The sequence below is a fragment of the Eupeodes corollae genome, chromosome 1 (assembly GCF_945859685.1).
Source record: "Eupeodes corollae chromosome 1, idEupCoro1.1, whole genome shotgun sequence".
In the NCBI taxonomy this organism is placed as follows: domain Eukaryota; kingdom Metazoa; phylum Arthropoda; class Insecta; order Diptera; family Syrphidae; genus Eupeodes; species Eupeodes corollae.
In genome coordinates, this window is record NC_079147.1 from 111,513,168 (window position 1) to 111,529,799 (window position 16,632).

General features: G+C 32.3%; 1 protein-coding gene across 1 annotated transcript in view; it reads left to right on the forward strand.

The window, feature by feature from the left end:
- The window catches only part of LOC129938601 (serine-rich adhesin for platelets), a 151,312-nt gene extending 135,625 nt beyond the window's left edge, over positions 1–15,687 (forward strand). Inside the window, exon 6 of the mRNA XM_056046263.1 lies at positions 14,109–15,687. Within this exon, the coding sequence (XP_055902238.1) occupies positions 14,109–15,433 (1,325 nt within the window). The 3' untranslated portion in view covers positions 15,434–15,687. The remainder of the gene's footprint in view (positions 1–14,108) is intronic.
- The last annotated feature ends 945 nt before the right edge of the window (positions 15,688–16,632 follow it).

Here is a 16,632-nt window from a genome sequence, read left to right on the forward strand (position 1 = left end):
TTATCGATTCGTGACCTAAATAAGCTTAAAAAAGATTCAACTGCTACTGTTCCTGATGCTGCTGCCGTTGCGCTTGGTAATAGCTGTAGCAGCATCAACAGCAGTAGAAGTAATCAATTGCAACAACAACGACCCCTAAAACGAAACAATAGCTATAGGCTGGCCAATGACGAATTAGTCAGCAGTGGCATCAGGAGTACCTGTATGATTTATACAGATGACATGCAGATCGATATGAAGACTGTGGATGTTGTTGGTCTGCTGCCAAATGCACCATCGACATCTGCCAATTCCAATAAAGTTAGAAAGATTGCCAAATCCTTTGAGCGTTTGGTCGATGAATTCTCTTTATCCACAACCACCACTTCAATGGATTCGTCCTATTTGAAAAATAAATCCTTAGAGAATTTTGACACTTCCGAGTCGACAATCGTTGGTGACGGCGATGACGGCGGTGGCGGCGTCTCGGGTGTCGATGAGGATATTGAATCGGATTGTGAGTTCATGTGCTCATCCTCGCTGACGAACACTCAGCCAACAAAGTATCAAAAATCCTTTATTGAAGGTGTTTTGCTAAAACCTTTTAAAATAATCCAACCAACTGGTGATACCAAGAAGCATAGAGAGAGAATCCTTCAAAAATTTGATGTTATGCAAAGTACAGAGATTTGGTAGTCCTTCCCAAAGTTGATGACGACGAAGACTTATTTTATATGTGACCATGTTCCATAGATACCTCTTCGTCTTCTATATATTTTTTTTGAAGTGAGGAGGTTTGTGTTCTACTCTTGTCAGTCATTTTATAATTTTCTTTGTTTCTTTATTCAAGTTTTGAGTACAATGTTCTCTATTCAAGTGGATTTTTGTTGTTTTTGTTCCTTTCGTCATTGTGAAAAATGTAGAGTATGTGTCTACCGCTTTTATAATTAACCATTTCCATGTGAATCGTTCATTCATTCTGTTTATATGATGTGACGAATCCCTCTTGAGCATGATGCACTTGTTTGTTAGGGGACTAGTAGTAGGGTATACATAGAGTGTAGTGTAGTGTGGTAGCGGGTGATGGAACTTTTATGTTTAAAGAACTATTCCAAAGGAAATAATGTGAACATGAGGAGGAGGAAGGAGACAAAGCCTTGCATACTCTGCCTTACATATATAAAAAGAACTTTGGCCTTTATATTACACAAAAAGTGTCTATACGGTGCAATTATTTTGATAATGTAAATTTGAAAAATAAAAGTTGAGGAAAAGTGTATATAGACTTAAAATTTATCCATGTACGTGTACAATGATTACACATTCAAAAAAGATATTACAAGGTGGATCAAAAGTACTTACTTACTTAGGCCAATGGGTCCTTTATTTTGGCCTAAGTGCGTGGATTCTGAATATGTTTCAGCTCCCTCTAACTCTTGCCTAGTGACGCTAATTCTGCCTCGACTGTCTTGCGCCATGTACTCGTTCGTTCGTCCAGCTCTTCTTCCTTCTTGCGTGAGTGGATTCCACTGCATTGCTTGGCCTGTAATTCTAATCATGAAAAAGTGCTTTGCAAATTTTCCGTTCGGAATCGGCTCAAAAAAAAACTGTAGGTCCCCTCCATCCCTGCAACTACTCGCACACAGGAATGGTCGAGAGTTGTAAGTCACTGGGCCCTAAATTTTCTTTTTTTTCAATTAAAGCAAAGCTATGGAATAAAATGTCAATGTTAGACGATGGACGTACTGCTTATCTCTTAACACAAACATGCAGATTTTAGATTCGTTTTTGAATTCATTTTTTTATCTACATACTCTTAACTTTAATTTAAGATCACGTTGACGCTTGGAGTTATAATACCAACATAAAATTTACTGTATTTAAATCTTGCTTAAATTTATTGAACTTTTTTCTAAATTTTCCTGAACTTAAAGTCCGGTTCATTTGTAGTTAAAACTAGTCCAGTTCAATAAGTTGAAAAAGAGGGTAAGCTGGATTTCCTATTCAATCAGTTTTGTTTGTTGAAAGTTCATTCCTCACGAAATGAAAATGTTAATATTTTTTTAAAAGGGTACCTGAGGTAGCTTTGCTCATTTCTAATATTTTCTCTTATTCCAAAAATATGTTAAGGTCTAACAAAGATCTCTCTCTCGTACTGCTTATATATTGTTAAATGTTAAAATATTGATGTAATTCTCAAATGAATATCCTTACATTTTAATCGAACACATATTTTATCAACTGCAAGGAAAAAATAGCTTTAGAAAATAAATAGAAACATAAGGTATATATATTGGAAGTACAGAAATAATATTTAAACGACGCCAAACTCTCACCAAAAGACTCCGGTTAACATTGTCCCTGGTAAACTGTGTCTCCTTCTTTATTTTTTTGAAAGAAATAAGGTCCGATGATGCCGATATGTTATAAAGTTTTTTGTCTTCGGTCCATTCGGGCAACTAAGGCAATGGCTCAGTTCTAAATTTCAAAATCAATCAAAAAATTTATTTCACATGTCCATTTTATCTTGATTGATATGTGGTCACTAAACGCTTGCTTCTTTTCATTTTAATCAATTATCCTAAAAATGATTTGCAATGACATGTAGCAACTGAGCCAGGCAGTGATTTTTTCGGAAGGATTTTGCTCGATCCAAAAATGATATTCTGCTTGCTTACACATCTGCTAAGCAAGAAATGAGCATCATTGGAAAAAAATGCCCACAGTTCTAGTATAAGTCCTTGCATGCTGATTGGTTACGGTTGTATATCTCTGTAAAAGACATCCGATATTTTTTAATAATTTGTACATAATGACAACTTTGAAGCAATATATGATCAAATGGTAATGTTAACATAACATTTTGACAGCTTAAAACTATTGGATGCGTTCAGTCTCAGGCAGATACGGTACCCGGATACCTTTTTATTAGTGTTTACGTGAGAACCGCTGATCCAAAACTGCTGGCACGTCAAAAAAAGGAATGTGGTATATGCTGGTATTTGACAGCTGATTCCACAAATGGTTGAATTTGAAAGAACCAGAAAATTGATTTCAAATTTTGTATCTCTTTTTGATAAAAATCTGGTGAATTATTAAAATTATGGGTTGAACAATTTGTTTAACAATAGTTTGGGTATCGAAATCTAAATGTTTGTTTGCTTTTGGTGAAAAACTGAAAGTTTTTTTTAACTTATTACCAGCTACCTCAACTAAGATATACAACTCGTTCAATAAGGTGTCTTAAAGTCCACATATTCCCTATTCAACACGAAATTTAACGCAGCCTATAGCAACGATTCAACATAAGGCTTGTTTTAAAAGTAAAATAAATAAATAGTCAACCAATTAAACCAATTATAATTTAATTAATTTGTGTTTCGGTTAATATTAATACTTTTTTTGGAGGAAGTATAAATAGACAATTAACTTTCTTCTCTGATAAATCTTACCAAACTACTTCAGTCGTATCTATAAACGCTGCATAGAGGCTGCATAAAGTTAAATGTCAAACACGTACATATTTATAAAGACTATGTAAAGTTGAATAGCTAAACGTCGTCAAAGGTTTCTTAGAGCCTACATAATTCTGACACGAAGGATAGTATTAACAAAACATTGAACAAAGTTTAAGGAACGCTGATACACTGCGTAATTCTTCGTCCCTTAAAAGGTTTTTTTTTATCGAACTCTTATAAATACAATTGACTATGATTAAGAAACTGACTTAGCTTTTCAAATTTATTAATTTTAACACTTTGTATTGCTAATAAAACGTCCCAAATGGTTAAGAAGTTTAGTCTAATACATCTACAGTTGCGGTCAAAATAATAGTAGTGTTGGTAGGTTTTGAAACTGCAACCAATTTTTTAACATCCACCCAAAGGTTCTCTAATAGGTTGAGGTCAGGTTAATGGGGGGAAGCCAGTCCAGAACATAAATATTCTTGACCCGAAACCACTCCTTAGCTTTTTTGCTGGTGTGCTTTGGGTCATTGTCTTGTTAGAAAACCGATCTGTTTGACATGTCCTTCTCTGCATAAGGCAGCCATCACACCATTTATTCGGTATATGGGTCCTACACCATGCTATGAGCAGGGGCCTCCTTTTCCTTTCATTCGTTAATTAAATATTCCGTCAATCCTGAAGGGGCCTATGAACATGGGTCTTTGCAGACTGAAAGTCTTATGGCATTGTGCTTTTTTGTCAAAAGTGAGACTTTTCTTGGGCTTCTGGCATTTAAATGATTTTGTGGAGATAATTAGTAGAGTGGTACCCGTGGCATGATGGTTAGTGCGTTGGACTGTCATGCTAGAGGTCTTGGGTTCGATCCCTGCCTATGCCATCTAAAGTCTTTTCACGGGTACTGCCTCTTGCGAGGAATTGACAAATTCTCCAAGAGTAACTATTGTCATGAAAAAGTGCTTTCTCAAAAATTAGCCGTTCGGAGTCGGCATATAAACTGTAGGTCCCCTCCATTCCTGACAACATTACTCGCACACAGGAATGGTTGAGAGTTGTAAGTCACTAGGCCTTGGTTCTCAACGGACTGTAGCGCCACCCAATTTATTTATTTATTTTAATTAGTAGAGTACATTTAGACGACTTCGAAATAAAAGATTATAGTTACAATACTAAAGTCTACTTTATTTAACATAAAATATTTCTTAAATGAAGATGAATATTATGATAATATAATTTAGCATACTTATGAGGCGTGTGTTTCACACGAGTTCATCAAAGAGAAGAAAGTTAAATTAAATCGTAACATTTTTAAATGTCTATCAGCCTTCCGGCATTTGCTAAGGTTCGCCACAATTTTTTCTCAATATTCTTCTAAATGTTTCCAAACTTGCATTCAAACTTCAAGTTTTTTTATCTCAGTTACAAGCAAGTATCTTACAATTCTTCTTACCGGTTTTGGAGATAAGCCCTTTTTTCCGCCGCGCATTTCAGGTTTTTCTTCATAATTTGTTGCATTTAAAATCATTTTTGCAGAGATTTGAAGAGTGTTTTGGATTTCCAAACAAGTTTTTCCTTTAGATAGAAGTTGCTGAATGATTCGTCTTTTCTCCTGAGTTGCAGTGTTTACTACGGCTCATACTAAAGGGTTATCTTAGTGTAAATATGTAAATACTGTGAAACCTTACCTTGAAACTTAAAATAATTATAGTTTAAATATGCTCAGGATAAAAAAAAACAGTAAGATACACACTTTGAGAGCATTCTAGTAACATTTCCGAAAAAAAAGATACATCATGAAATTTTCTTTCCGGAAACGGAAGACAAAAAGGTTCTGGTACAAAAATAGTTGTTGGAGAACGTATTTAATTGGTCATACATTGCATTGTACTAGAATATATATTAATGGGGAGGTTACACTGCTATTATTTTGACCAATATAAAATTATTTAAAATTAAAGTAAATTTATTTACTTTGTTTTAAAATAAATTCTCTTCATTTCTGTTGGAAAATACATTGGTAAATGTTTTTTTTTATTTCAAGTTGTAAATTGTGTACATAACAGATGTGTTTTTTTATTTTTCTAATATTATTTTGTTTTGTATTTCAATTTGTCTATTGTGTTCTGTTTTTAACTCCCTGTACTTAATTTGTTTTTTTTTTGTTAATTAAAATTTGTATGATTTATTTAATGATAATTGTTTAAGATTTAATTGAAAAAGAAACCAACGCTTGGCTTTTATACTATCATCAATAATAATGTGTGCATTTAAACTATTTTGTATTATCCGTATTTATTATTAAACAAAAATAAGGAAATAAATGTTTTTGCACTATCAAATTCTTTAAGATTCAAAATATTATGATGTCCGCTGTTTTTCTTAATAAAATATATATTTAAATAAATAACTTTTATAGGATTATAAACAAAAATAAAAACAATAATCTCAATCTCATACATGCACAGTACACTCAAAAGGCAATGAAATTTTGAAGAAAATAAAATTTATATATTTTGTATTAAATTAAGATTATTTATATACGCCATGAGTTTTCTATTTGAAATTTTCAATATACAATTTGTTTTATTTTAATTAATGAATTAAACAAACAAAAGTGCACGGATATTTTTGTTTGTCTTTTGATTTTTTGTTTATTTGATAAAAAAGTGCAACAAAAATATTTATTTTCCTTTTTATGTGTTAAAACCTTTCATTCTATTTTAACTTTAACTTTATCTAAATCTTAGACTTTAGTATATTGAAAATTTCATGTAGAATTTCCTCTATTATTATTATAATAAATAAAATAGCTCTCGGTAAATTTGTTTACGCTTTAAATGTTTATTAAAACTCCTGCCATGTTTGTATTTACTATTTATCAATTACATAAACATTAAATACCATATAAATACATATATCAACTTTTTATCTAATAATAATAATTTTTTTTTAATAAAGAAAGTAATAAATTTAAAAAATAACGTGCACTATTTATTATTTTCTGCCACATGCAGTCACATTGTCATGGTGTCATCTTATTGGGAATATGGTTTGGTAGTTTATTTTTATACACTTTAGTTTACAGCTACAATAAACAAATTATTTTTAATCAGCTGTTAGTGTTTATAAAATCCAAAGATATTTGTTTTATCATCCGGAAACATATTAATGAATGAAACATCGATTTAAGATCTGCTTAATATTTTGTTCTTCTAATTATAAAATTTACGCATAAGAATTTAAATATCAACAAATTTTATACAATTTTTGTTTCGCGCGTCCGTTTAACTACACTTCGTTACACATGAACAAGGACAAGGATTTTTTGTATTTGAATATATTTTTCAAACCCATAGGTTTTTTGGAAATCCCAAATGTGTGGTGCATGGATTCATAGGGTTATATGCGCACTAAAGGGGTAATGAATAGGAAAGTAGGATAGGATTAGAAAGGAGAAACCGATGCACATTGGTTTTGAATGTCTTCACATTGTAATGTGTGGGAAATATTGAGCCTGGTAAAGCATTCCACATTCGTGTAGTGCGGCTAAAGAAAGAATCTCTGTCCTAAACAGTACGTCCGAAACTTTTGCTCTAATATAAACTGATGGGCATTCCTTGCAGAACGGGTATTACGGTTTAATTGTTTAAGGGGAGGAATGCTCAATAGAGCATTGTTTTAGAAGTAACGATAAAACAATGACAGGCCTGAGACCTTGCGGTGGTATTCAAGAAAATTAAATGTCTCAATAAGAGAAATGTCTCAATTCTATCCAAAAGACTTAAGTGTGTTATTGGAGCACCAGCCCAAATAGATCGGGTGAGTACGGCCGGCGGCCATTGAAGCAACTGCAGTTGTTGCTTTTCTATGCATGTTTTTAGTATGCGCACTGAGTGAATAGGTGCATCATCATGTTGGTAGGTCCAGTTTATGGGTCCAAAGATGTTAGAAAATTTAAGAAAATTTCTTTCCAAAATTACTTTATACCCAGCTGCTGTCATTTTTGATGTTACAACCTGGAGCTCAGCTATTCCATAATAACTGACTGCTCCCCATATCATGACACCTCCTTCACGACTATGATGGCGCTTTAAAAATCTTTTTTCTTTTCTTAACTCGTGAAAATAGAAGTTGAAACCCATCTGGGCCATCGAAATTAAACTTTTTTTCATCTGAAAAAAAACGTGATACCATTCTTCTTTCCAACTCATGTGAAGTCTTGAAAAATCTAATCGCAACATTTTCCGTCTCTCGTCAAGTGTTGGTTTTTTCTTAAGTTTCATTCGTTTAAGATGGTTTGAGTTGTTGATTACTCCTAAAAATCCATCTTAAAATTCTTCGTCTCTTTTCTTACCTCCGTTCATGTTTTTGCCGTATGAATCTTTATTTTTAAAGTAAGAATAACCTACATTAAAACTTCGGCCAACTTTGTCAGCTGTTGCACGTCCAGTTAGGCCTTGGTCTCTAAGTAAATCGATTTTAGCTTTTTCAACACTGTTAAGACACGTAGATCTACCCATTTTTCTTAAAATTTTAAATCAAGAATTAAATTTTACTGAAAACACTAAAATCGTTCATTTAAACTGTCAAGCACTCCAAAAAACTTATAAACAACGAAGAAAATGGAGTTGTACCTATTCAGTTGACTAAAAAAAAACTCCTACATTGCATATAAAACACTTTGCAAGTGGTTGAAGAAAAACTCACGGTTGTTTTTGGATAATTCTTTCGGAATTTTCTGCTTAACATCTTAAGGAAATAGTTAGCATCAACAGATGGCATAATAACCATTACTGTTTGGAAAAAATGGATAAAGTATACTAAAAAAATGTTTGTGCGTTGACGAGGAGTGTATAAGAGTTATACTCAAGTTTTGGACGAATAAAAGCTTTGTAAATTATAGCCAGATCAGAAGGCGTAAAAAACTTCTTGCATCGTCGGAGAAAATCTAAACACTTAGCAGCAAAAATGTCATCACTCCACAACAAGTGGTTTGTGATACACATACCTAGGACTGTTAGTTGTTCAATCTCCTCGATGCAAGTACCCCATGGATAGTGGCATTGGAGGAGGGTTACGCTTTTGTGACGGTAGAAAGCATTGAGTTTTCGGAGCATTGAATTCCACACGGTTTTTGAATCTCCATTGAATAATGCTGTCAAACGCTGCCGTTGGTAGTCCACATCCGAAGAACAAGGATGAGAATCTAAAAACGAATATGAAAAGCTGAGGGTACTGTCATCAGCGAAACAATGTAGTGGGTTAGAAGTTTCAGACAAAAAATCATTTATGAATATGAAGAAGAGAGTTGGGGACAAAATGGAGCCCTGGGGCCCACCAGCGTTTATATTGTGGATATCAGATTTGAACCCGTCCAATACTACTTGAATTGAACGGTCAGAAAGCTAATTTCTAACCCAACAAAGAAGAGATTCTTCAATACCAAAAGCACGCATTTTCGATAAGAGAGCTCGATGCTAAACTCTATCAAATGCCTTTGAAATATCAAGTGCAATAATTTTACTTTCTCCAAAACAATGTAAAGATTTGTTCCACTGTTCGGTGAGATAAACCATGAGATCGCCAATGGACCTATTGCAACGAAAGCCATACTGCTGGTCATTAAGAAGCTTCCGTTCTTAAAGATATTTCTTGAGCTGAAAATTTATCAGCGTTTTCAAGAGCTTGGAAAGAAGGGACGTTAGAGGGAAAGGGGGATTCGCCTGTCAGATATTTGAGCGAAATTTGGGCCCAAGACCGTTTCATGGCACCAATAATCTCTGTCCATTCTTTCTTTTTCTTCGTGCGGTATGTTTTGGTGCTTTATGTTTTTGAAAAGTCCATCGTTTTCCGCCAAATAATTCAAAAAAACTGCAGAAAAGCTCTTTCCAGAGTCGATTCGTAAGTAATTGCCCTAATCGATTCCACCGGATTGGATTTGCGTGCAGCATTCTGTGGTGATTTTGTCTTCATTTTTTGTCATACGTAGTCGATCTACTAGCAATTACCACAACTTCTTCCTTGATTTTACTAATTTAAAGTCTTGAATTTAAAGAAGCTCTCACTCTCGCCCGCCTTTTCTGAAATGATGTGGCTTTCTCGACTCTTCCTTTGTGGGTCCTTGATATAGTTGTATACAACATTTGAACCTCATCTAATTTTGTTGGCTATAAAATTGATGATTTTGCCGAGATCTCGGTAAGCTCGAATTTGGTCTATTTCCTTCTTGGTTAGACCCTTAACTCTAACCATACATCACCATCAGAGTATCCTTTTATCTGATTTCTATAAGATAAATTTAGATCTTATCCCTATTCATGTGACACAAAAAAACAGGTATCTTCCTCCCTAAACCGTCATAAAACTTGTATTTATCAACTTAAACTAAATATAATACCTCATTCATTCCATCATTGGGTTTAAAAAAAAAACTTAAGTGTTCCAAAAATATCATCTAATAGAAATCAAAAAGCTTTTCCTAATTAATGTGACACGAAGTATATTTAACGCTCATTATTTCTGTTCACGCATTTTGCCTTCAAGTTTAAGGGCATGTCGCATGCAAAAAAATTGATTGGTGCTTTGATCTTAGCTTTGTAGCGTTCACATTTTTTTAAATATTTAAACGAAATAAACGGGTTTTGATTGAAAATATATTGGGCTAAATATGTATAAAGGAATAAAAAATTAAAAAAAATTGTTTGTTCCTTAACAGCACTAGAATAACTAAAAAATCATTAAATTCAGGTAGTTACTTGCGAAAATCAATGGGGCAGTGTGTAAAATATAATTTTTTATTTTTTTTATATTTTTTTCCAAAAAACAATAAATTTTTATAAATAGTATCGATTTTCTTTTTTTTTTAATTTATTTATTTATTCCAAGAAAAATTGTAGAAAACTATGAAAAATAGGGCAAATTTGCATTGTGGCATAGGTGCAATATTTGATAAAACTTCCAAAGTATAACAGCTAGCTAAGTCAATTTAACTTTTTTTCAAATTCTAAATATATGTTCAGATATTTGCTTTTAAATTTTTTTTTTAACAAATAGTTATAGTAACTTTTTTAGACAACAAATCCAAAATGCATTCTTTTTTTCCAATATTTTTTGCGAATTCATGGGGCGAGCTGATTTTTATTTTTTTAGTTTTAATTTTTTTTTTTAAAAAAAGGACCATATATATTACTCTTACTATCGATTTTGAAAAAAAAAATATTTGTCGCAACATAATTAAAAATGCATTTCAATATAACAACATTTGTGGTGCAATTGAGAGGGATTGGGAGTTTATATAATTGCAAAATATTTTTTTTATTTTTTTTTTGGCATTTTGTTTATTCTATTTAAAAAAGTAAAAAGTTCTTGCGTCTACTGTTTATTTAATTTAATTTTTATAAAAGAGGTCTATTTTGCATTTTTTAACAACAAATTTCTTTGTAAACGCACACAATGAAGTTTCCAGTTCCCAAGAATGCCACTGCATCTCAGCGCTCAAGAAGAGAATTCTTTGCAAAAGAATTGCGCCCGCCCATCCTCTCTTAGATTTTTTTTTGTTGTTGGACTCATGGCTCATTTAGTTTTTGTATTCTTTGTTTTGCTTGCGGTATACAATAACAGAAAATACAACAAAAAAAAGACTTTTCTTAGAAATATTTTTTTTTCTAGTATGTGGTATGATGTAAGGTCATGGACTCGTGATTTGGGTGTTACGGAGTCAATCGTATACGCAGAATTTGATTTTTGGTTCAACTTTCGGCAAGTTTTGTGGTTGCACATTGTATTGTAGGTATAAAAAAGGGTAAAGAGGTATTGTAGGTATCGTGAATTCGCTGTCATATATTTTGTTTTCTTGATTTTTTTGCGTACTATCACTCCTGGGTATTGCATTTTTTTAACTTCCCGTATACGAAGTTATTATAATGGGTCCGATTTGTCAAATTGAAAATTTTGAACATTCAGTCAAATTTTGAACAAAATCAAATTGACAGTTTTTGTACAAAAAATTAAAAACCTAAAAAAAATTTAACAAAAGTTGGTAAAAATTGATTTTCACCTCAAATATCTTTTCAAAAATTTGAAATATTGGATTCAAACTAATTTTATCTTATATGAAATATTGTTTTCAACATTTGATAGAAATTTGAAGAAAAACTCATTGACAGTTTTTTTTACAAAAAATAAAACTAAAAAAAAAAAACAATACTAAAACTTGGTAAACATTTACTTTCGACTCAAATAGCTTTTCAAAAATTAAAAATATTGGCTTCAAAACTTTTTTTATTTCACAGAAAATATTGTTTTCGATATTTAGTGATTTTTATATAAAAATCCATCAGTCCGTTTTTTCATAAAAATAAAATCTACAAAAAATAAAACGCAAATTTGCTAAAAATTGATAGACAAACTTTTAAGCAAGACAAATCGACAGACGTGATGGGAAGTTATCAGTGTGCACAATCCTGTCAAACTATTTCAAAAAAGATGCTGGGATGTGACCTACACTTATAACTTCCCATCCCGTCTGTCAATTTGTCTTGCTTAAAAGTTTGTCTATATGTACTCGTATCAATTTTGAACAAATTTGCGTACTATTTTTTGTAGATTTTATTTTTTATGAAAAAACGGACTGTTGGATTTTTATATAAAAATGAAATGAAAAGAGTTTTGAATCGATATTCAATTTTTACCACCTTTGAGTAAAGTTTTTTAGATTTTTATTTTGTATAAAAAAAACTGTCAATTCAATTTTCTCAACATTGTTGATAACAATATTTCTTATAAGATAAAAAAAGTTTGATGCCTAAATTTCAACTTTTTGAAAAGATATTTGAATCGATATTCAATTTTTACCAATTTTTGTTAATTTTTTTCGGTTTTTAATTTTTTGTAAGCAAACTGTCAATTCGACTTTTCTCAAAATTTTATTAAATGTTGACAACAATATTTTTTGAAAGATAAAAGTAAATTAAAGCCAATATCTCAAAGTTTTGAAAAGATATTTGAGTCGAAAGTCAATTTTTACCAACTTTTATTAATTTTTGTTTAGGTTTTTATTTTTTATAAGAAACTGTCAATTCGATTTTTCTCAAAATTTTATCAGATTTGAAAAACATTATTTTTCGTTGCACAAAATTGTTTTGGAGATGAAATCATATTTTAGTCGTAAAATTTGGTAGGTGACACATTTTTTTTCAGTTTTTTGATTTATAAAAAAACCGTTAAATGGATTTTTTTCAAAAAATATACTTGGTTGATATCACGTTACAATATATTATATAAAATTTAATTCAAGTCTCTAGCGTTTTTGGTTCGTAAGATATTTAGGGTTATCTAAAATTTTCACCTTTTTTTTAAACTGCTATGGTAAAAAAAACACCTACGCAATTTTCTTGAGAGCCCTTTCTGCAGCTTTCTGCCTTATTATCTGTATAACAAAATTTATTTGAAGTCGATATCTCTTCTGGTTCTTGAGCTATGGACGACGAAAAACACGTCGCGAAAGTTCGGACGTACGAACGTACGTACACACGCACGCACAGCCATGTTTCTAAAAACCTTTTATTTTGACTCTAGGGACCTTGAAACCTCGAGAAATGTCAAAATTTTCAATTTGACAAATCGGACCCATTACAATAATTTCCAATGGGAAGTAAAAAAATATTAAAATAAAATAGGTATTTTCAATAATTAGAAAATGTCGACCAAAAAAAGAAATTCAAGAAAAAAACATCTCCTTCGATAGCAAAATACCCACTTGCTTTATAAAATTCGAACCATATGCAAAAGACAACAACAAATCTACCTAACTAGACATACCAAAAAAAACCGGTTTATCATGCAACGTTGTTCTGTTTCTTATTTCTTTGATTGGCTGCTTGTGCGGAAATATATCCCTCGCTCTGAGAGACAAAAAAGATCAAGAGGCAAATATAGAGTAATTGGAAATTCAAATTTTGAATTTGATAATGAAGAGAGCAACGATCTTTCACTAATACATTCAAATTCATTTACATGAGTTCTGAGTTCGCTTCTGCGGGAGACATACCCTTAAATCCTTAAGATCACAACTGTGACCTCGAGTTAGAAATATTTCCCACTGAATCCAAGAGACGTTATATTTATTCTCAAAATAAATCGGTTTCCTCCAGAGTTTGAAACGTCCGACCTTAAAATACAAGAAATCACAAACAGAATCGTTCGCAAGCAAAATTTAAAATTTATAGATAGGCCTCAATTTTATGGTTATACGTGTACTAGGTATTTGTATATGGCTTGGTTTATGCGTTTTAGTCGAACAATTTCATCACAGGCATTGTTTAGTAAACTTAGCAGAATCACAAAAATACACACATGGTGGAAGACAGGTGGTGTAAATAGTCATCCTTCAATATTCCATAAACACACCCATTAAACCCATCTTTCTATAAGAAAAAGTAAGTCTAATCATCGTGCACTTGGTGAGTATAAAATTTAAATTAATTTGCATCCTTTTGATTTGAGCTTTTTTTGTTTTAACGGTTTTCATCTACTCACTGCACTTGAATGTGTGTCTGTTTTAAAAAATCTTTGTAATTACGTCTTGAAAAAATATACTAACAATTAAAAGTATGAGTTTTCTAATTCCATATAACTAATGTTTGTTTTCTTTGTTTTCCAAAACAGGTTATCATCGTTTCTCTAAAATTGGACCAACTTTGACAACAGAGAATCCAACGACAACAACTGCCACTATTCCTATGGATAGCAGTCTTGCATTTAATCGTAATGCCCCGGTGTATTGGACACTACAGAACCGTCGCCAGAACAAGCCACCACCAACAACTGCAGGAACATGCAGAGATGACTTATATGCTGTTCCCATAAGTCGTGCTAATAGGAATGCCTTAACCAAGAGCAATGCTGAGTTGCAACGCGCCACCAATATCTCACCAATTGTACCGAGAAACAGGAGCAATTTCTTTACTTCGACACCAACTAAACCATATCAGAATTCAGAAAGCATACCGACTGCCGAAAACACACCATCAATGCAGCCAAGCACACGATCCTTCCAAAAAGGCGACGAGAACAACCCAGAGCGCTTGAATACATGTTCTGATCGCATTGGCAATAGTAAAACCACTCTGATGGACTTCAAGAAACTTCTTCTGGCCAAGTCAGTCAAGAATACCCCAGTGAAGAAGCTCTCAGCTGTGGAATTGTTAAAGATGAACAAGCGTGAAGCTGAGAAAGCCGAAGCAGCAGCTGCAGCCACAGCAGCCAATGGAAGCGAAAACAAAACCTCCTCTGCACAATCCCTTAACTCAACCATGACTTTATTAGATCTGAGTGGATCGCCGAAAACATTCGCAAATCGAAGGATGTTACGTCAGGGACAGTTTGGGTCACCTTCAAAGTCGTTTGCCCCCAAACAACGTTCAGCTCAGTGGCGAATGAACTCAATGCGAACTGATGTCATATCCACAACCATTCCGGAGGCCAATAGCGAGGAAGACCATTCCAATTCAAGCGGTGGATCTAATCACAGTGGCTCGAAGCCCAGCTCAGAGGCCGGAGATGCGATTCACGATCGTAATGAACTGATATCAGAGGAGAAACTTGATCTGAAAAAGAACATCTTCTTACAAACCGAAGAGAACAACTTCATGAAAGGTGAATTAAAAATTCCATTTGGAAGAACAACGCCACAGGTTGTTGGAAAATACGTTAAGAATACGCCACAATTGGTGAGCAACAGACCATTAAGAGTATCTCAATCCAACTTTACGTCGTCGTCAACTATTTTGACCACAACACCAGCTGTCGTCACAGCAACTCAAACTGCCAATCGAAACTATGAAACAAATGAATTGATTTTAAAAAGCAATAATACAACTGCATCTCAAAATAATAAAATAAAAAGTATCGCAGCTAGTATGAATATGAATATGAATTTGAATAAAGAAGCAATTACAACAATTTCTCCAGCCTTGGAAACGGCTCTTTAAAAATTATTATAAACAAAAAATTGTTTAATAAATATTATATTCGTATATGATTATTTAATAATACTAATTTATATGTTAAAGTTTGCATTTCATTTTTTTTTTTAAATTCATAATTTATAAACGTGTGTAACTTAGTTTAAATTTAATTATTAAGTTTTTTACATAAATGCAACAAGAATTTGCAAAATTTAAATAAAATATTTATAAAAAAAATTATATTATAGAAAATTAAATTATAATATATTGAAAAATTAGATGGAATATGGATTTGAAATGATTTATTTTGTTTTGGAAAATGTAAATACAAGTGATATTTGCATTCATAAAGGAGCCAATGGGGGGTCCATAGGGATCATGACAAAGCAACTTACTACTCCACCCACCTGAGAGATAATTTTTTGTAAATATCGTAGAAAATATGTATTTTACTGCTTTAAACTTTGTTGCTCAAAGTACAACTTTTATCTAACGATTGGACCAATAACATAATATGATTCGGACACTCAGGCCTATTCCAATCGCGCAGCACAAACTCATCAACTTTTGATAAATGGATGATCCATGGCGGGTTCATATGAGCCATAAAGCTTATATCGTAAAGTTGTGTATGTAAAGATTTCATCTTAAGATTTGTTAGTCATTTAACAATATTCACCAAAAAGTGGTTTCCTATCATAAACAATTTAAATGTTTGTTTTCACACAATTTAGAATTTGGAAAAACTTAAGTAATGCTTTAAAAAATTTCATAAGGTCTTTTTTGAGGCAAATAGCAAATGTTCAGGTTCTTAAGAAGAAACCTTGAATAAGAGATCGCTAATTTGATGTTAAGTTGCCTTTAAAATCCTGAAACTCGTCTGCAATTCTACCTTATTTTGTTTAACACAAATCAATAGTGTAAGGCTTTATGAAAGTGTTTTTCTTTTAAAATCGATTTTCTATCAAATACAAACATTTTAAGGTCCTTAAAAAATTAAAGATATCTTGTTTTTAAAAAGAATTTGCTGTGGATGCTTTAAGATTTAAACGAACTTCCAGAATATTAATGTCCCAAAAAGTGACACTTTCATTATATTATGTCAAATTAAAAAACATAATAAGCGTTTCATATCTATTTATTTAATATATGTAAAAAATTTTAATCCCTCGAAAATTGAACTTAAAAGGAATCTGCAACGTGTAAATTCTGAGTGCCACACT